Source organism: Lottia gigantea (genome assembly GCF_000327385.1).
Source record: "Lottia gigantea unplaced genomic scaffold LOTGIsca_226, whole genome shotgun sequence".
Taxonomy (NCBI): Eukaryota; Metazoa; Mollusca; class Gastropoda; family Lottiidae; genus Lottia; species Lottia gigantea.
In genome coordinates, this window is record NW_008708609.1 from 76,272 (window position 1) to 99,883 (window position 23,612).

The 23,612-nt window shown below is 28.8% G+C and overlaps 1 protein-coding gene across 1 annotated transcript; it reads left to right on the top strand.

Annotated features, from left to right (window-relative positions):
* Positions 1-7,630: 7,630 nt before the first annotated feature.
* Positions 7,631-23,368, top strand: LOTGIDRAFT_174928 (hypothetical protein; the record flags this gene model as incomplete). The annotated part of the gene is made up of 24 exons (XM_009054807.1): positions 7,631-7,685; positions 8,265-8,385; positions 8,624-9,045; positions 9,308-9,436; positions 10,123-10,134; positions 11,963-12,065; positions 13,661-13,854; positions 14,119-14,250; positions 14,546-14,689; positions 15,355-15,536; positions 15,788-15,878; positions 16,023-16,304; positions 16,700-17,076; positions 17,279-17,510; positions 17,830-17,960; positions 18,342-18,570; positions 18,720-18,842; positions 19,306-19,485; positions 19,698-19,823; positions 20,143-20,322; positions 21,284-21,364; positions 22,449-22,571; positions 22,777-22,846; positions 23,167-23,368. The coding sequence occupies 24 exons, from the start codon at positions 7,631-7,633 to the stop codon at positions 23,366-23,368; spliced, it is 3,921 nt and encodes a 1,306-aa protein (XP_009053055.1).
* Positions 23,369-23,612: the final 244 nt, after the last annotated feature.

A 23,612-nucleotide genomic window follows, 5' to 3' on the forward strand; every position in this document is an offset into this window, starting at 1 on the left:
AAATGATATAATTTAGATCCCTGGATTTCAACCTATTAGACTATTTTGTTATTCTGGTACTTTTGCTGATGACTTGTAAAAATCACTTGGAAAAAACTTGAAAAGAAATCATTACCTTCTGCAGTTCTTGTAAGACTTCATTAATATGTCTTCCTTTAAAATGTATCTTACAGGAGAAGCATTTGACTACTACCTACATGATTTTGTGGACTTTGACTATCTATCTAGATAGATCTTATGTTTTTAAGGTCATCATTACTATGAAAGTCTGTCAATCTTGTGTTAATTTGGAAGTTTTGAAAATTATGTATGCAATAATTCTATTAAAAAGATTCTTTTAGATAGTAATGATTTGTTTAAGCTATTTATACACAAGTTAGATGGTTTAATGTGAGAAATTATTTTATGGAATATGGAGTAAAAGTTAATTTTAGCTTTAATTATAATTAGTGAAAATTCAATTTTTGTGCTTGACGAAGCATTTCAATTTGTGCTGCAATTTATAAATTATTTTTTATTCTCTGAAATTCTACTATTGATCTAGATTTAATTATAACGCTAGAAAGGGAGATAATTATCATTTTTTCTTTGAGAATATCCTGAATATTTGATAATTATATTTTCATTATTGAATAATTCAATAGAATGTGCTAGGCTTATTGATTACAGATAACTATACTGACTCTTTGTTCAATTTCTACAGTGCTTATAAACACTAAACTGAGTTAAAATTGTTCATTTATGGCAATTTTACTCTCTTGAAGAAATCTTGAAGAAATTTCAAATAAAGAATTTGGGAAATTTATATGTCAGATATTTTTCTGAAGATTTCTCTTTGGTCCCAAGACATAGTACCTAAACCTGAATTACTAACTATAATTAAATTATAGAAAATATTTTTTAAACTTGATCAAATGAAATTTATTCCTACAAATAAATAACTAAGTTTGGACATAATATTGATTTAGTTGAGTATCTGGATGCCATGGACTAATTGGTATAGGCTTGATCAACAGACACTTCTTTTATTTATATCAGTTAATTGATTTATTTGTTAGGAATCTAAAAAAAAAAAACAAATTCTATAAGGAATTCTAGTTATACAGGTTGGTTTATTTGATATTCAAGCTGTAGAAAACAGTCATCATTAAATTGATTATGAAATATAATATATTTTTCTCAACTTCTATGAGTAATCATGAGTGAGAGTGAGTAAAACGAAGGCCTATTACATTTTAACAGATATTTTTATAATGAAGTAGACTAATAAAACTCTAATTATTCATATTTTACCAGGTTGAATACAAATTGATAAAATAATAATACAATGGGATGAAATATAAAGTTTATATTGATTTCCTACAGTAAACATCAAGTCAATATAAGATCTCTCAATCTAGTTCTTGTACTGTATTCAATCATTGATTCCTTCAGTTTTATTCCACAGTTTATTCTGACCTCCATTCAAATGGTGTCAATACTGCACACATGTATTAAGATAGCTGCACATCATAGCTGTACACACGCACACTGCCTCAATGATAAATTGTAAAATAGTGATGTATTTTGTAAAAGTGTTTTTATTGAAAGATATTGATTGAAGATTGTTTTGTTATTCAAGTCAGGTGTTACTGTATTCTTTATAAATATTTCTACCAACTTTAACAACAGAATTACACTACATATTAAGTTAATTAAGTTAATTAAGGTGGCAGACTGACTATAAAACCTTAAACAATAGCCAACACAAAAAGGTTTTTTAATGGACCACTGTCTTATTGTGTTTTTTAATGGACCACTGTCTTATTGTGTTTTTTAATGGACCACTGTCTTATTGTGTTTTTTAATGGACCACTGTCTTAGTGTGTTAGTGAGAAAACAGAAGAAAACATGCTTATTTATTAGATTAAGGTGTCTTTAAGGCAGTGATTGACTTGTCTAATAGATATTTTTCTAGATAAATAGAATAGGTTGTTAATAAAATAAAAAAGCTTTTGAAAATATCGGAGAAAGGGAACAAAATTATATTGGAAGAGAACAAAGATGTAACCTAAAAGAATTCCTCTCATTGCACACTGCATGGTGCTGCACATCTTCAGTAGCTCAGTATGGTTCATAAATATATAAACGAAATCAAAATCATTAAAGTCCATTATTAGGACTTCTTCTGTGGAATAAGAGATAGAATTCTGAGATATTAATTAGTGAATATTATAACACAGTATGAAAGTTTTTTGTTTTTAGCTAATTCTCACAGATATTAATTTACATAGAATAATGAGATTAGAATATGGAGTTGTTATGACCTATAGATATACTCATGAATAGAAAGAAGATTAAAATAATAGAGTAGAAAATATAATAGGTGATGATTATTAAAGATAACCTGAATAAATTACAATATGACATTTACTGAACTATCTGTTGTTATTATAACTCAGAACTATCTGTTGTTATTATAACTCTGAACTATCTGTTGTTATTATAACTCTGAACTATCTGTTGTTATTATAACTCTGAACTATCTGTTGTTATTATAACTCTGAACTATCTGTCTCTCATCAGTAATATTTCTACCTTCATCCTTATATTACTTTACATTGGTAATAAGGTCTTTTTTAACAGAGACAAAGCAATCTATTCCAACCTTATACCAGGCCCTGATATTTCTTGCTTTATGATCTCATGGCAGAGTTGGCAAGGTTAGGGGACATTGTTTTTGACATTGAGTTAAAGGCAATAAAAGACACTGTTAAGGTTCTGATTGATAACTGGTATTTTGATGATTTCTGGTTTGTTCTATAATATAGAAAGACACTCATGTTACAGATGAAAGATAGTAAATAATCTTCTTGTTGTTTCAATGAGAATATATATAAACATTTACATGTACTTTCTGAACTATTGTTACAGTAGTATGATACTATCTGAACTATTGTTACAGTAGTATGTTACTATCTGAACTATTGTTACAGTAGTATGATACTGTCTGAACTATTGTTACAGTAGTATGTTACTATCTGAACTATTGTTACAGTAGTATGTTACTATCTGAACTATTGTTACAGTAGTATGTTACTATCTGAACTATTGTTACAGTAGTATGATACAATCTGAACTATTGTTACAGTAGTATGATACTGTCTGAACTATTGTTACAGTAGTATGATACTGTCTGAACTATTGTTACAGTAGTATGTTACTGTCTGAACTATTGTTACAGTAGTATGATACTATCTGAACTATTGTTACAGTAGTATGATACTATCTGAACTATTGTTACAGTAGTATGTTACTATCTGAACTATTGTTACAGTAGTATGATACTGTCTGAACTATTGTTACAGTAGTATGATACTGTCTGAACTATTGTTACAGTAGTATGATACTGTCTGAACTACTATTGTTACAGTAGTATGATACTGTCTGAACTATTGTTACAGTAGTATGTTACTATCTGAACTATTGTTACAGTAGTATGATACTATCTGAACTATTGTTACAGTAGTATGATACTGTCTGAACTATTGTTACAGTAGTATGATACTATCTGAACTATTGTTACAGTAGTATGATACTGTCTGAACTATTGTTACAGTAGTATGTTACTATCTGAACTATTGTTACAGTAGTATGATACTGTCTGAACTATTGTTACAGTAGTATGTTACTATCTGAACTATTGTTACAGTAGTATGATACTATCTGAACTATTGTTACAGTAGTATGATACTATCTGAACTATTGTTACAGTAGTATGATACTATCTGAACTATTGTTACAGTAGTATGATACTGTCTGAACTATTGTTACAGTAGTATGATACTGTCTGAACTATTGTTACAGTAGTATGATACTATCTGAACTATTGTTACAGTAGTATGATACTATCTGAACTATTGTTACAGTAGTATGTTACTGTCTGAACTATTGTTACAGTAGTATGATACTATAATGGTGGTTGAAAAAATAATTAGTATATTTCAATTTTAAAATTGGATAATGTACAAAAACACTCTAGTCCTAAATGGTGGAAAATACATCTCATGACATATGGACACCCCTAAATCTCTAGAGAATGTGAACAAAGAGGGTGTTGATTACATCTAGTCCAGTATGATTATATTACAATGATAATACTGGTGTTTGATGTTAGTTAATGTTAACTGAAATCTTCCATTCTCTTCTATAATAAATAGTTAGTTGTGTATCTCTGATACTTAAAGACTTTGTTTGTTTGTCAAGTTTAAGACTTATTGTTTGAATGATATGTTTTCATCATTCTTGTTATCTTATTAAATTTCTATGTTCTTTATAATTTTGTATTCTGTATGAGTTTGTAGTAAATTTAACTGTAATAGTTTATTATAACTGTATATTAGTTGAAGATGTTAACTGTACAATAGGCTGCTTATACAATTTCAAAATACATGTTTGGAGAAAGTAAATGAGTAACTTGTATTATAAGTACAACCAAAGAGTTTATTTCTTTATTTTCTGATGTTAAATTCCAAATTAAAGTTTTGAAATATGAGACTATCATGTGATCTAATTAAAATAATTTCTTCTTATTCTTGTTACCAGGAAACATTTAAATGAAGTAAAATATTTTCTTTTAATTTCAACTGAAAAGAGTTGAGTTAAACTGATGAAGAGGAAAGAGAACTCAAAAGAGAAGGCTTTGACTAACTTGTATCAATCCTAATGAAAGAGAAGAACAGCTTTGAAATAGGGTGATTCATTTTGTCAGTGGCACATTTAATTACTGCTTTAAGTTATCAGTACCATTTTATAAGATACTGATGACTAATATTGTCCCAGATTTCATTTCATCTTCACTTGGTTGATGTTCTCATGTTCTCATTGTCTCTGATGTACATTGCCTGTAGGATAATACAGATTGGATTAAAACTGCACCTTGGATACTGGTAAAGTGATGTTTCTATATTGAGAAAGTTTTCTATAGAGTTTTGAATATATGCAATGATTTTAATACAAAACAATAGAAAGAGAATGATTTCTAAACGGAAACAACAAAATCATAGATTCTGAGAAATGATATTAAAAAACGATATCCTTGAACGTATTCAAAATCTTTCAAAGATATTTTGTTGAAATTTTGTGCATGTATATTAGATTTGTTAGTAAATTAATTTTTTTTTTACAAAATGAAGTGTCAGATTTTAAGATATTCTGTGAAACATGATTTCAAGATTCATTAAACAGAACAGATTTTTATACTAGGTACAATAGTCTTATCTTGTTATAAAATTATTAGAGTTTTATTGAAATTATCCAAGCATGAAATATAACAAACATTTCTCTAACAATAAGAAAATTATAATTATTGAAAGAATGTGTTTTATTCATGGCTGAAGAACTTGATATAATGAAAGTTTGATTTAATCTAAAAGATAATCTAATTAGTCATGAACCAACATTTCTACACAAAACTTTCAGATCAACAGACAGATTTTATGTTGTCTGCTTCACATCAAAGAGAAAAATAACATCTGACTATAATAGAATTGATAATTAGTAGAAAAATAGAAATGGATGTGGTCAACAGCAAACAATGGTCTCATCTTAATCACTGTCCATTATCAATCTTCAGATTCATTGCTCTGACCACTGCGGACACTGTCCACTCTAATGTTTACTTGACATTTGTCCACTGTTGTCAAATTGGGCGTTTAATAGTCTTTGTCTTCTAGACAGATAAAGTTAAGTGCTCTCATTCAGCGTTGCCAATTATCACCGAGTGGGGTACAAGTAATTATTGTGATAGTCAATGAGGTTTTTGATGGGGAAATTGAGATGACTGAATTATGAGTGGTTATAGGCTATTTTCTATATTATTGTCAGAGATTTTTGTGCTATAATTAATAGTAATAAGAATTATTTACTAACAGTATTCATTTTTACTGTTTGAATATTGTTCATGTTTTCATTTTCAATATTTTCATAGTCGAGTGTAAATATTACGTATTTTGAAATTTCAAATTTGAACTGACTGTCATCATACAATTAGTCATTGTCAATTATTTGTTTTTATTATGTTATATGATATTAGTACATCATGACTTGTGTGATAAAATTTGTCCATAAGATCAGATGATAGAATGAGTTAATTAATTTTGAGAAGGAAATATTCACTTCCTAATTTGATTCACTTATTCTGAACTGTAGAAATGAAGTATATTAATCAAGTTATATTTTAATCAGATCAGATGTGTTAATTTTGAAAAGTTTCTCAGATTTCATGTGATTTTAAATCATACCAATCTGTGAGATGGAATGTGATTTTAAATCATACCAATCTGTCAGATTTCATGTGATTTTAAATCATACCAATCTGTCAGATTTCATGTGATTTTAAATCATACCAATCTGTCAGATGGAATGTGATTTTAAATCATACCAATCTGTCAGATGGAATGTGATTTTATATCATACCAATCTGTCAGATTTCATGTGATTTTAAATCATACCAATCTGTCAGATGGAATGTGATTTTAAATCATACCAATCTGTCAGATGGAATGTGATTTTATATCATACCATTCTGTCAGATGGAATGTGATTTTAAATCATACCAATCTGTCAGATTTCATGTGATTTTAAATCATACCAATCTGTCAGATGGAATGTGATTTTAAATCATACCAATCTGTCAGATGGAATGTGATTTTAAATCATACCAATCTGTCAGATGGAATGTGATTTTAAATCATACCAATCTGTCAGATTTCATGTGATTTTATATCATACCAATCTGTCAGATTGCATGTGATTTTAAATCATACCAATCTGTCAGATGGAATGTGATTTTAAATCATACCAATCTGTCAGATGGAATGTGAATCTTTTCATTCATCAATATAATATTTTCTATTATTATAACCTTTTATATTTACTATGACCTTTCACCTCTCAATCATCCTACCAAAATATCCTGATAGTCTCTCATACTGTATTCCTGCAATTCCTACTCACAGAGTTCAGTATAATTAGAAATATATGTTTTTAATTAAAATTTTATACTGATATTCTCTCTATATAGAAACGTTCATGTTGAATCCAGTTTGTTTTCTGTGAAATAGAGAAACTCAACAGAAAGCATTACCATGTAACACACTTGACTTTGATATTCTCTCCCATTGATTCTCTCCCTCTGACTTTTTTTTAAACAATTCAGTTTTTAAGTCATAAAAAAGATCAGACTTTATCAGTTATCAGGCAGACTTAATTTCTGCAATTTTTACATTAGAGAAATTTAATTTTAAAAAACTAATAGCTTTCATTCATCATGACAAAAAATATCAAACCAGTTCTCGTCACATATATAAATATTTATTACATAGATATACCTGTAGACAGAAGCCATCGTCTTTAGGAAAAATAAACTAATAAAGTTTGTCTGCTGTTAAGTGGGCACTAGATCTTGACCAACAATTTGTTGAGAATATTCATATATCCCACAAGATAAAAATATTTAGATTTGATTTAAAAGTTATTGTGTATAATTTCAGGTGAAAGAGAAGAAGGGATGTAAGATAATTAAGACTGACCAGATGACCAGTACTAGTTGACCACAGTCAACCATCTATTACTATAGTTATCATTCATCATGATACCAATCTATACATTAGTACTGTTTTTACTAACATTAATTAATCTAACAGGTAGGTACATCTATTTATAAATAAACTGGTATACCAGATAATTTGCTTATTAATTAGTATGATATATTATACCTACACAAAATTATTTTACATTATAGTAATAGATTTTCAAAAATAAAACTTTATCAGAATTAGAAAAAATGAGAGAATTACTTGTTGCCATGGCAATGGATTTCAAATGTCGCCTAAAACTTGAATAATTGCTGAAGATAACAGAAGCTACTATTCCACATTCCCCAAAATTTATGTCATTGAGTTTTTCAATGCCTGGTGTTGTTTGCCTCATGTTAGTATGTTAGTGGCTCTCTTTCCGCCCATCTTTCTATTGATTGAAAGAAATGCCACTGGGAATCTTCAGTTATCAGCACAATCCGTTTATAAACACAATAAAAACTTAGGTATATATTTCTATTGATAAGATCTTTGACCAGTTCAATTTTTCTCCAGACCTATTGTTGTTGATTATGTAAAAACGTGTTTGAATCAGCCTGTAATTTCTGACATAAGCTAATGTTCTGATCAGTTTGAATCTAACCTATCTTTTCAATAAACTTTGTAATATCTATTGTATTTTATCAGATACAGCATCATATAAACCACCTATGATAGATGAAAGTGTATTTAGAACTAGAAATATCTATTATAAAGAAGAAGAATCTATAGAAATACCATGTGCTGCAGAAGGTCATCCTACACCTGTGTAAGTATTTTTAAAGATAATATCCTGGAACCTGATAGTCTGGATAATCTAGTAGAAAATATCCCCATTAAGAAAAGGTATTGAATATTGATAATAGTATATGGAATCAGGTATAGCTGAGAAATACTGGGTTGTTACATATGATACTGATTAGTAATTACTACACAAAATCAACAAGTTTCAAACTCCCCCCCTGCTCTGACAAATTTTTACATGGATCTATAATTTGTATTATCAGATATTCATGGATTAAAGATGGAGAAGAGTTAGATTTAGAATCTGAAGAAGTTAATGGACGTATGTCATTGATCTCAGGAGTAGGAACATTACGTATTAAACCAGCTCATGGTAGTGATGAGGGAGTGTATCAGTGTCAAGCACGCAATGCACATGGTACCAGTTTGTCTGTGAGAGTAAATGTCCTTCAGGCTAGAATGGATCCATTTAAAACTGTGGAAGATCCTGAAATATTACGACCACTGCTAGCTCATTCCTTGAAACTAAGTTGTGGTCCCCCAGTGAGTGTACCACCAGCTAAAATTAGTTGGATTATAGATCAGAAAGTGGATGAAGGAGATTATGATACAGATTATGAGTCTGAAAATCAGGATTTATTTGATTTTGTTGATTTAGATGATCGGGTAACAATGGATTACGCAGGTAGATTTAAAACTATTTAAAACAACAATATGGTGATATTGATAAAACCTAGATTTTAATATCTATTTAGGATTTGAATTTATTGAGTTTTAAAAGAATACAGAGATCTCTATCCCTAACACTCTATGAAATTATATAAAAATGTTTCAGCAAGTATTCAGACCATTATTGATTCTGTGGTAGAGATTTGACCAATATTATCATGATGTCATTGTAATTGATCTGTGTAAAATTCTGTAAATATTTCTGTTGGATATTACAGGTAATTTATACATTACTAATGTTAAACCAGAAGATGCTCAAGATGGAAATAAATATGTATGTTTTTCTAATAATGAACAGTTAAGATCATTTGGTAAAGGTGAAGACAAGATTATTGAACCATTAGGAAGTAAGTCATGATTAATTATTATATTTATTGTTGGTGTATTTAATATAATAAACTTCAAATCAGTATTCATTGTTATTAAAGAGTAATGATCTAGCCCAGAATAATTTCATTGTTTCAGTCTGGTATTAAGATAATCAATGATATATAAGGTGCAAGATTTAAAAATACTCCTAGGATGGGGACATGATTTGTTGAATTGCCAGCCCTGTATTATACACTTCACCACACTAGATACCCTATTTAATTACACCTTTAGAACAATTATCTTATTACCAACTTTATTTCTAAGATTTGAAGTTTATCTTTCTGTATATTTTCAATCATTAATATTTTTATTTTGATTTTCTTTTCATTGAGTTTGGCATGAACCATTGTATTTGATTAAAACAGACAGACATTATGATTTAGTGCATTCAAACATCTATAAAATATTACAGTTGAAAAAAACATTTTATTATTTTTATTGCACATTTTGTTTGTCTTTTGTTTCATTGCACATTCTTGTGTTTTTATTTTTGTTTTATATAATTTTTGAAGATATTTATATATAAAGTAAAATAAGAATTAAAATTTCTAGTTATTTTCTATTTATTTTTATTATCTATCTTTGTTTGCTCTTTGTTTATTTATTTTTAATTATTTATGCACCAAGTTTTATTAAATTATATTTTGCTATTTATTTGTAGATACAGCTAAGAGTAAGTGTAATAATTGTCATGTAATGGGTGGTGACTGAAGTTATGACAATTAATATTATTATTATTGTAGCTTTCAGTAGATATTATAGTTTATTAATATACCTTATATAAATAGTGTCAATCTCTTTTAATAATTCTAAATAGTGCCTATTGTCTGAGAAAAACAAACAGTGTTTTTTTAATTAATCATTATAGATATGATAAGAGATATTTTGCAATTAGTGATGTCTACACTTAGATTTAGTTGAATTGCAGGAACCACAGATGTCTGGGTGTAAATTGATAGGCTATTATTAATATTTCTACTGATAATATTTTGAAGTTTAAAAGGCTAAATGTGAAAATTATATTTGAATCTGCTGAAACTTGTGAATTTAAATTGAATTCAGCTAACAACATATAATGTTATTTTTTTCAATTCTTGATACATACCTCCTAGAAATAATCTGGGTATTTAAAATAGTAGATGATAATATAGATGATAAATCTATCAAATAATTTAGATAAAAACTTAGAGATTGAAACTATAATTTCAGGAGTAGAAAAACAACTGTTAACCTTGGCAGTGTGGAGTCACCTTAACATTAGATTACTTACCCCTTTACCTTACTAGACTATTATCTCTTTTTCAAAACCTACACAACATTCTTATAATTATTGATATACATTATGGTTTTACAATATATATTTGGAATAAAATGGCTTATTATCAACAATAAAATACATTGGTGTATCAATAACTACAAAATTCAACATAACTAATTGGAAAGAGGTTACTTACTAGTCAGAATATGTCCCTTTTCGTCCAATAGTCCCAGCATGGAGATGAATAGCTTATGAGTATATTTACAGCATTTGTTGAGTTTTGAGATGTAAAGAATGCTGACCAGAATTATCTTTTAAATTTAAATCTTAAAGTTGTAATTTCAATATTTTGAATGAGTGTTGAATTTAAAAACAGCATGGTTAACATTATTGTAACTAGTGATTTTCAAACATGACAATATAGTACTTCTATCTTGGTACACTCTCATACATTCACAGTAACCTCAAGTATATTTGATGGATGCCTTGAATGAGATCTTCTGGCCACTTCAGGGAAATGTACAACTCTCAAACAACACCTCAATATGATATGATTTTATTTTGCAATAAAGATGACAGAAAAATTGAGAAATGAAAATTATTTTTTAGACTGAAAATCACTGTGTTTATTGTTGGTTGATGAATTGTGTGTTTGTTGTATGGAAGGATAAGAATACCTTCAATCAGACAGGTTTTCATATTTTACTTTTCTTTTAAGCTTCATCATTTCATACTCTACTTCAACTTAAACCAGCATTTTATAACGCCTACTAATCATATGCATAATGGCTTCCATGCATCAGCTTTATCTTGTTATGTGCCTTTTTAGCATGCTCTTTTTAACTATTTCTGACAGGACCAAAACATATACCAAATCAACAAAACAATTTTATGACAGAATTGTGATATTTTATGAATTTTTAGAATTTGAGTCTTTGTAGGCTTCTTCTTCTTTATACTGTATTTTTTTTGATATATTGTATTCTATGCATAGCAAAGTATATGCACTGAAAACAAAGGGGTTTTATGTGGATAATAATGTTCAAATCTTTTCTCTGAATTTACAATAATCTATTTATATCTGTTATATTTTCTTTTATTTGATTTTATGTTTATATGTAAATTTGTAAATTTTGTTTGCTATGATTATTCAGATATATAATGAAGCTCATTTCATTCTGGAATAGTGTTGATATTTAGTTGTTAAAATCATGAATTTAAATTCAACTTTTCTATATTTTAGTGCGTGATTCTAACATGCCTGTTGAAATGTTATGGCATTCTGATACTGATGTCATGGGACTTGTTGGTAAAACTGTACGCTTCAAATGTATTTTCTCTGGCAAGTAAGTATCTGTTATTAAATTCTGTATGTTTAAATAATATATTACATAATTATCATAATGAAGTCTGTAAAGAAAAGATGTTAGAGAAGATTTTAGTACTGATTGACAAGATAAATAGCCTGTCTTCTATCTTCTATATTGCATCATCTTATACACAATCTAAACCTCAAAATCAATGATGTCATGAACATCAAAATCAATCCATACAAGGGTAATAAAAAATGTTTGCCTGTGCTTCCGTGACAAAATTAACGCATTGCTGAGAGGATTGATATTATCAAACTAGTCTGATATTTGTCAGTGATTGTTTTATCCTCTGCAAGACAAAACATCATCATCCATCATCTACAGCCTGTCAATAAAACTCATGACAAGACCAGTTGGCACAAATATCATCAACCAAGACTGTTTGTGTTCCCTCACCATAAGGCAAGATTAAAATAGCCTGTAATGGTATTACAAACATTTTATAAGGTCGTGTTTTAGGATATTAAAATTGTGGAAATGTTTAAACATGGCAGATAGATAATCTAATCTTATAGTCATGACTTGATATTTGTATCTACGAGACCTGATTTTGATTGAAAGAGTATTGAGATTATGGGAAGTGTTATCAACTGTAGACTGTAATTTACCATTAGTAGACATATTGATTTCTATTTAATCAATATTGTATTATAATAAACAGCTTCTATATAGTCTGGAAACATAATAGCCTTCATATATTTAATATTCTCATATCCTTAACTTATCTCCAAACTTATAGACTTCTACCTTAAATTCTGACCAGGATATTATTTATTATATTTGATTCAACAATATATTTATACATGCAATATACTCCTGTTATAAAATTTATATACCCAGTATACTCCTGTTATAAAATTTATATACCCAGTATACTCCTGTTATAAAATTTATATACCCAGTATACTCCTGTTATAAAATTTATATACCCAGTATACTCCTGTTATAAAATTTATATACCCAGTATACTCCTGTTATAAAATTTATATACCCAGTATACTCCTGTTATAAAATTTATATACCCAGTATACTCCTGTTATAAAATTTATATACCCAATATACTCCTGTTATAAAATTTATATACCCAGTATACTCCAGTTATAAAATTTATATACCCAATACACTCCTGTTATAACATTTATATACCAAGTATACTCCTGTTATAAAATTTATATACCCAATATACTCCTGTTATAAAATTTATATACCCAATACACTCCTGTTATAAAATTTATATACCCAATATACTCCTGTTATAAAATTTATATACCCAGTATACTCCTGTTATAAAATTTATATACCCAATATACTCCTGTTATAAAATTTATATACCCAATATACTCCTGTTTTAAAATTTATATACCCAGTATACTCCTGTTATAAAATTTATATACCCAATATACTCCTGTTATAAAATTTATATACCCAGTATACTCCTGTTATAAAATTTATATACCCAATATACTCCAGTTATAAAATTTATATACCCAGTATACTCCTGTTATAAAATTCACTTCTGTAACCTTATCTGTGTATTGTAATCTCAATCTTGTGTTATTATTTTGTAGTCCTCAACCAAGAATAACGTGGAAGCGTATGGAAGGTTTAGCGTTTGATAATAATAGAATGAAACAATCAAGTGAAAAGTTTGAATTTGTTATAAAGAAAGTACAGTATGGTGATGCTGGAGAATATGAATGTTCAGGTTTTAATGGTATAACTCGAAATCCTATTAGACACAGATTCAGACTGATTGTTGAAGGTAAATATGTTTTATCATTCTGTAAATACTAACTTTACCACAATAATATTACCTACAAGAATCAAACGTTGACAAACTTCTTGATAACACAACACACCTAAGTGTTTTCACTGCAAATATTCTGCATTTCAGTCAAAATAACTATCAATTCTATTCAAATCAGGCTTTTATCTTATAAGAATATATTTATATCATATCATTGAACATTTAAGATTCCTTGCTTAAAGTATAATAGAACGCAATTATATATGTTAAATTTTGTAGCCAAGCCACGCTGGACTAAGAAACCACAGGATATTGAAGCTGGTGTAAAAGAAGATGCTACATTTCTGTGTGAAGGAAAGGGCAGTCCGGAACCAAAAGTTCAGTGGTTTATCAATGGAAAGCCTATAGAACGTAAGTATTTAATATATAAACATCATGATACTACAGTACAGATGATTTAACCATTTATTTTCTGATACATTGTATTATATCATTGTCCATTGAGATCAAATTCAAAAATCCAGAATCTGGCATAAACAATAAATGATAGAAATTTATTTAAAAATCTAATTATGGCAATTAACTTTAAGAATATCAACACTATTTTGAATTTACATTTATTCATACTAGCTTTTCCACCTTGCCCATTGCCCACTACTAGGTATTCAATACATTAAACAATATTTGTTATTTTATATGTCTATAGAAGCAGCTAATATAACACGTAGAACTTATCGTAAAGGTCAATTAACATTTACTGACCTACAGAAGATGGACAGTCAGGTGATTCAATGTAATGTATCTAATAAACATGGCTTTCTGTGGGCAGATGTTTACCTCAATGTATTAGGTAAGTATTATTTATCTCTGTGATATAACTTCTACACTATTTTATTGTATAATACTCGTTAGTTTTATATCAGACGACATTTCAACAATCTACATCTCCAGGTGAACTCAGGAAATATGGTACCAGAAGTTATATATATACACAAAAATATAACAATAGGAAGAATTAATTAGGGATTAGGAGTGGCATTAAACATTAGGGTGACAATAAGACACAGGTTGAAAATTAGATCAGTTGTCTGAAGGTCACAGAGAGTGAAACTCTGAGTAACAACATGTTTTTTTAGATTCTGTTTTAATATTTCTAATATTGATATAGAACAGATAAACTAATGTTGCAATTCTGACAAAATTTTCTATTTGTAGACTGAAAATTATTTGATATTTGTTAAGAATATAAAACAAAGAATGACTTGTGCAATTTGAACAAATATTTCTTTGATTCAAAGATAAATCTGTGACTGTTGAAAATAAACCTTCTACGTTTTCATTGACTCTTAAAGAGATTGTAAAGATGTTCCCACAAATGTTTATGTGTATCTGGGACACTGATAACATTCATTTTCTTTATTCCAATTTTGAATCAGGCGTCTGTGGATCCTGCAATACCACTAAAACTAAGTGTTGGATGACTATTAGATATCTGATGTATATTTGTTATTCCAGCTATCCCTGCCGCAGTGAAAGCCGGTCCAGAACCATTATTAAAGGTAGCAGAAGAGAAATCAGTGACTATAAAATGTCAAACAGCAGGTAAACCAACACCTGTTGTTACCTGGTTTAAAGGAGATCAACCACTATCGGGTGGTCGTTATAAAATATTACCTATTGGTGACCTGGTTATAGCTGTAAGTATGTTTTAGTTTAGTTTATTCCCAATCTTTATAATGAAGCAGGTGTTTAACTCGTACAAATACTTTTAGTGGCATATGGCTTATTTGAAATTTTTTTGAAGAAAAATTGAAATTCTCTTGCCAATAGTGTAAAACGAAGCCTTGATTTTTTGTTGACATAGTGAAAGAGAAAGATTGTAGGGTCATAATTTATCTTGTTTGTATTTGGTATATATTTTTAATCTTATGATACTTGTTATTTGTAGGGAGTGAGAAAAAAAGACAGTGGAAACTACAGATGTTTTGCTAGAAATTTATTTGGTAAAGATCAAGCTAATGGTACTCTGGTTGTTAGAGGTAAAACCCAGTATGATTCAGTTTTATATTGTCAGCACCTATTTTAATTATTAACTCATGTAATATATTTACCTGTTATCTTGTATTTCTGCTGGATAGATTTAAGAGTTTCTCTTTATATCTCTGCTATTTTGATGATTTCAGAGAAAACTAGAATATCTCAGGAACCTAACAATGTACAGTCAGTAAATGGTAACGATGCTGTGTTCAGATGTCGAGCGTTCACAGATCCGAATGAACAACATAGATTAAGATACACCTGGTTACGTAATGGTCAGCCTCTGATTATAGACAATGACAGAGTTATACAGCAATCAGAGGAATTAATAATAAAAGATTCTATGAGTCAAGATACAGGAAACTATACTTGTATTGCTTCTAATGGTCTTGATGAAGATAGAGCTTGGGCTACATTAAAAGTTAAAGGTAGGTTTAATTTCAGTGTCAGTAAGATGTGTTTCTACAACATGATTACATTATGATGACAAAACCTGAACATTTTAAAAGTAATATATTAATACAGTATTGTTATCATAGACTCATCATCATCAATAATAGATTCCAAGTTGACAAACCAGTCATAGGGTCACGTCAGATGTTCCATAAGATTGAACTAGGCCACAATACACATAGTACTAGAGCTCAAATTTAAAACTTGTGTAAACTTGTAATCAAGAGCTGAAAGCTAATATATAAAGAATAACATTAGGAGAAATCTTGTTTAACAGAATGATCTAACTATTTATATGTAACACTGTGAAATAGTTTGTCAGAGAGTACCTAGAGACAAAGCAGTAAAAAGTAAAATAATTGTATTTCAGCACCACCAGATCCACCTACTAATGTTACATTATTGGAATGTTTAGCTCGTCAAGCTACTATAATCTGGGTGTTTGATCAATCACAAGATAACTTTTCTCCACTACAAAACTTTATCATGGAGTATAACACATCATATGCACCTGATCATTGGAAAGTTGCCTCTCGTCCAAATGCCAACGCAAGAAGAGCAGAAGTTGAACTTTCACCCTTTGCTCATTATAATTTCCGAGTAAGAGCAGTGAATAGGATTGGGAAGGGTGAACCAAGTGTTCATAATCAGTTGATCTGTCAGACACCTGTAGCTAGACCAGATCATCATCCTGAAGGTGTTAAAACTGTAGGAGATAAAACTAATTATCTGGTTGTAGAATGGGAGGTAAGTTCTGTTGTAATATTTCTTTATTATCAATAGATGATTTCATTGTGATATTTCTGTGAATCTTTAAGGTAAGGAGTGATCTAGCATATTGAAAACTCTGTTTCTCTTTCACTGATTTTTATACGTATATTGACATCAACCATGTCCGTTATTCGGTACATCTGTCCATTTCTTGACCTCAATTTGTGATTTATTTTAGCCAATGGAAGAGATAGATCTGAATGCTGATGGTTTTTATTATAATGTAACTGTTCAGAGAGAAGGGGAAGATACTGTAGATTCCTATATTATAGATGATTTTACTGTCAGCAGGAAAGAAATACCAGTAGATACTGTTTATAAACCTTATATAGTTACTGTACAAGCTAAAAACCAAGTTGGAGAACCTTTAAAAAATGCAGATTCAATTATTGGTTATTCTGGTCAAGCAAGTAAGCAACCCAGAAAATGCCCTTTTTTCTGTCCATGTACTTTTCTGATATAAGTTTCAGACCAATAAGAAATAAGCAAGATGAATTGTGTTGGGTGTTAAAGAAGATTCTCTCCTATAGAAGCACTGGCCAAGGTCTCAAGAAAAGAATATACTGCTATAAATGATCAATTTAAGTAATACAATCTGTTTTGAATTATTGAGTTTGGTCAGCAGTAGGTGTTAAATTTCTTTTAATTTCCAATGTTTGAAGTCAATGTAGTGTTTTATACCATGATTAAATAAAAAATAATAATAATTCAAACTTATTGTCTTTCTAGGACCACTTGTAGCACCAGAAAACTTTGAATTAGATCCTGAAAAGAATGTAACTGCTACTAGTGCTGGTTTTCAATGGGATCCTGTTAATGATGATCCTGATGTAATCCAGGGTGTTTTTAAGGGCTATAAAGTAAGATTACCTCAGTCTATCTAGATAATATAACTGAGCATACTGGTTGATATTACTTACATATTTATATTTCATCAAGTGTAGTTCAGACTAAATATCTTCAGAAGAATCAAACCATTGTTTTAACAAATGAAAGTTTAAAAATTAACAAGATTATCAGAAATCTGTGTATAAAAGATGTAGTTAAAAACAAACTGTAGTTTAATCTAGGAGAGATAATGGTTAAAGTGATTATTAATATTACTTGATATATGAAAAGTTATTTAGATTAAATTGATTCCAAGAGAGTAAACAAAATGAATCTGGAAGAAAAAGACATTGTTCTTTGTTTTTTTTTCTTGTGTTAAATATGAAGTTTGATTTGATTTGGTTTGTTTATAGATTAGAATCTGGAAGAAAGACCAGAGGGAATCAACAACTAAAGAAATATTTATACCACATACCCCTAATGCTGATGGAACCAGACAAAGAAGACAAACACAGAAGATCAAGGCTGAAGTTCCAAACTTAGCTTCATATTCTGATCTAGAAGCTGATGTGGTGACTACAAATGAATTCTTTACATCTGTCAATGGTAGTAACATTGTTAACTTCTCTACACCAGAAGGAGGTAGGTTATAATATGGTCTTATATATTCTGTGTTAGTTTCAGAAAGAATTAATTAGTAATGTCTACAGTGAAGTAAGAAATAATTCTTGTAAAAAGGAAAATAAGAAAATGGATTATATATTAAATATATGTATGAATTATTATTTCAGTACCCTCCAAAGTAAGATATTTTGAAGCTGTTAATGTAGGATCAACACATTTCACGTTACATTGGGGAGAACCTAAAGAAAAAAATGGTATTATTACTGGTTATGATTTAGGATATCAAAGAGGTCTGTATATATAATTTATTTTTGGTGTTGTTGAAGTCACTATATTATTTTTGTAGATTTCAATTTATCTTGAACTCTGTGTTTTTCATGTTTTCATCATCCTTTTTCATGTTTTCATCATCCTTTTTCATGTTTTCATCATCCTTTTTCCTGTTTTCATCATCCTTTTTCATGTTTTCATCATCCTTTTTCATGTTTTCATCATCCTTTTTCCTGTTTTCATCATCCTTTTTCATGTTTTCCTCAAAGATGGGAGTTGAATTTTATAGATATTTATTGTGATATTTATTGTGATATTTATTGTGATATTTATGGTTTTTCTTAAGTTTGAAATCTTGAAATGCAATATTCAAAGAAATATCACAATAAATATCACAATAAATATCACAATAAATATCACAATAAATACCCATTTGTGGATTTGTTCCAAGACTTTATGTAGAGATATCTCTTACTCTTCTAGTAAATGGAATCATGTATGAAGAAACTAAAATAGCTGAAAAAGTAGATTCTAGAACTAGAAGAACATATTTAGGTGGTCTTGAACCAGGAACTAATTATAGATTATATTTGTGGGGTCGAACACAGCAAGGACGAGGTGCTGCTTATTTTATAGATGTTAAAACTGCTGAGAAAGGCATTCGTAAGTATATCTACTTTATTTCTCATTGGGAAGTTCTAGTAATAATATACTCAATATAAATCTAGTTAGTATGGTATTATAGTATTATATATCATCATAAGATGTGACTGTATTATATAAGTTTCATATAAGAACTGACAGCTGATTTCAGTAAGTGTTATATTATACAAATATACCTATTATTTATTTTATTATCAATCATAATTTCACAGCACTAGCCAAACCAAGAATATTAGAAATTCTTCCAAGACCAGACTCTGCTAATGTGACCTGGGAACTACCTCATGTTAAAGGACAGAGAGTTGGAGCTAAATATTTTATAGATTATAGAAAATATGGTCAGTACTCAATCTAATGTTTTTTATATATTATATATTGTGGTTAAGGATTGGTTGACTCTCATATAATTCCAAAATATATTATAGGTACACAAATTTATGAAGTTATTCACCACTGTCCTTTGTTATCCTCTTGACTTACTGGGACAGGCCATTCATTTTGACAAATCATATTTCAGTCTCAGAAACAGATCTTATTTTAGCTAAGCTAATAAGTTACAGAAACTCTTGTATTATTGGGTAATATTTACTGTCTAAAAATTTCTATCTTAGAACCTAATAGTAAAGTTTTGCTTAAAATATCATCTTTCCAATTAAGGTTTAGATTCCTGGAATACACATCCAGAACATGCCACTATGAATACCTGGCAAGTACTAGAAAACTTGGAATCTGGAATGACATATGAAATTAGAATAGTTGCTAAATCTGGTCAGAAAGGTGATGCTGACTTTGCTCAAATGGCCAGTGAAAAAAGAACATTTAAAACTGGAGGAGTGGGTATGTATAGATGTACATGATATTTCTATGTTGTTTTGTGGTAGTGGCTTTAATATTATTCAAAATCTGCTGAAGTGTGTTGTCTTTTTTCTGACTTTCTCTTTGGTTGTTTGGATATTATTAAATATAGATTCTCTCTGTTTGGGGTGAAAATAGGACAGGATTTGGTATGAAATTATCACTGAATGTATAATATTCAGATATATAATAATATATGATTTTATGATAGGCTATTGGTATCCTGTAATGGCACGACTTTATCATAATAACACTTTATCAAACAACACAGAATCATTAGACAGTGGAAATACAGAGGAGGTTTTTATTTCATTTATCTGGGTTGATTAATGTTGTCACAAAATAAAACCTTCAAAATTACTGTCATTTATTGTAGATTAGAATGTAGAATATACTAAATCATCCCTTTTAACTTAAACAATATATCTACTAATCACTTAATTAGATATACCATATTGATAAGTGTTACAGGTTTAATATTCTACCAAGTGAAAAGTTTGTTGTCATAGGATGAAATAAAACCCCTCAGATCAAAAGACAACTTTTAAATATCAGTGAAGTCATGAAAAGACAAGTTATAAATATCAATGAAGTCATGAAAAGACAAGTTATAGATATCAGTGAAGTCATGAAAAGACAAGTTATAAATATCAATGAAGTCATGAAAAGACAAGTTATAAATATCAATAAAGTCATGAAAAGACAAGTTATAAATATCAATGAAGTCATGAAAAGACAAGTTATAAATATCAATGAAGTCATGAAAAGTTAAATTCTTTATACAATTGAAATCATGTATGTAATGAAAAGTTCCCAATGATAAAAATACCTTTTGTCTAGAGCAGTGTTTTGGACACTCAATACTAATCAGGTCTTGAGACTGAGGTTATATTTAGTAGAGTAATTTAATAATAAATGATTATTTCAATGTGTTGTATATTAGGTATGAATACTTCAAAGCCAACTGCCCCAACATCCATTGTCTATAGTATAAATTATAAACCCTGGTTTGTTGGATATCTAGGTATGTTCAAAATAATCTTAAATTTAACTTTGAAAGTTTCATGCATTATTTGATTCTTTTGTTTTTTTATTGAAAATATTTATAAAGATAAAAGGAGCCTATGAAATTAAATAAATTCTCACAATTCAAATTTTAAATGTTATTTACACTGATCTTTTTAACCCCATGGAAGGAATGAAATGATTAAATTATCATGTTGTTCCATTGAACTACAATATAAATACTTCTAACTTTTCACTGTTTAAATTTAAAAAGATTTTACGGTTTTGGCAAAACTATGAGCAGATGAATTTGATGTACTGGTAATGTTCATGAAAAAAGGATTGTACTAAACAACCTAAAATAATTTCTCAGTGGCACCTAAAACATTTGTTTATTAAGAGACAGAAGTCACAGATTGTTATTTTGAAGTTTCTTTGTGTAGCCTCTTTAACATTGTTTATTAATAATATATATTTCAATGCCTTGCTCCTACTTTTACTTTTTGTTTGTTTATTTGATTGTTTGTTTTTATTTTCTTGCCTTGTTTAATTGTTAAAATAATTTAAATGATGTTGCATTGTGTCTCTAAGAATCTCTAATGAGGAAACAAGCATTAAAAATTCCTAAAATCCTACTATTTTATTTGGTGTTTCAAGGTTATGAGGTCTGATTTATGTATTGATTTTTCCCCATCCATCTCCCTAAAACTTAATATTTTACATTACTATCTTGTTTGTTAAATCTTGATGGTTGAGTAGCTCTGTACATTCATAGATTTTATTATATTTTAAATTTGTTAAAAGAAATGTTAATTGTATATTATATATAATAAGATAATATGTTAGTGTAGAAGCTTAGATATAAATATTAAAATAAGATATTAGACAATATTTATTTAGTATATATTAGTCAATGTATTGATCTATGTTAGTTAGAAACTTGATATTATCAACTCTAATTCATTCTCAGACTATCAGTACTAGTTTGAAAGTTGAAGGTGAAATTAGTATTAAGACAGGTATAGAATTAAAACAGTTGAATAATAGCAGGAATATAAGGTTATAATATAAGGTTATAATATATACTATGTTTGTTATTGTAGCTGCATCATCAAGTATACTATCAGCTGGTTGGTTTATTGGTATGATGGTTGCTATTGCTATATTATTACTAATACTAATTATCGTTTGTATTGTCAAGAGAAATAGAGGTGATAAATATCATGGTAAGTTCTGTTTCATTTCTTTAATCTTAAATTTCTTACCAAGTTCTTAATCTTACTTGATATGACACCCCTCCTTGATTCTATATACTAAATATTGTAGAGTGAAATAATCATTGTAGTATCTTCATGGTTAGTTAGAAACGTTCCTGAAGGAAATAAGACAGATTGTATTATATTTGATAATGATGATTATTATATATTATAGTACAAGAGAAAGAAAGATTACGAGGTAGTAATCCAGAGGATGTAGAGAATTTTAATGAATTAAATAAAAGGTATGTTGAAGTTTTCATTTCATTTTATAAATCACAATATTTAATGATTACATGAGTATTGACATCCATGATACTTTCTGGAGGATATTTTACACCATGAGCTTATTCATCCTAATTAGAATACATCTCTAGTTTAGTTTTGTGTTCTTTCTGCAAGTTACTACACTTAACAGGATCTGTAGATATTTGAGTGTAATTGATAAATCATTTGATTGGTTTGACCTGGTGTATAAATCATACATGGTAATTTGGTTGGGTTTGTTAGGTACATCACACGTTGAATTAGCCTGGATTATTTCAAAGGTATTTTTCTTTTTAAGTGATACAAATGGTATTGGACAAAGTAACTCATTTGATAATAATCCAGAGAAAATGCCATTAGGTGATGAAACAGACAGTATGGAAGAATATGGAGATGTAGATCCTGCCAAATTTAATGAGGATGGTTCATTTATAGGAGAATATGGTGGTCAAAAAGGAGTAGGGGACCAGCAAGCATCAACTATGGCCACATTAGTATAGTGATTTGAATATTGAAATTATGGTGAATAAATTATGTTATGTGATAAGAGGAAATAACATCAGTTTTTAAGGCCTTATTAACAACATCTGAACAATATCATTGATATGAACATTATTGATATGAACATTATTGACGAACACAGCTGAACAAAATTATTGATATGAACAATAATGATATGAACATTATTGATATGAACAAAAATGACTAGCAAAGCTGAATAAAATGAATTGTTTCATAAAAACA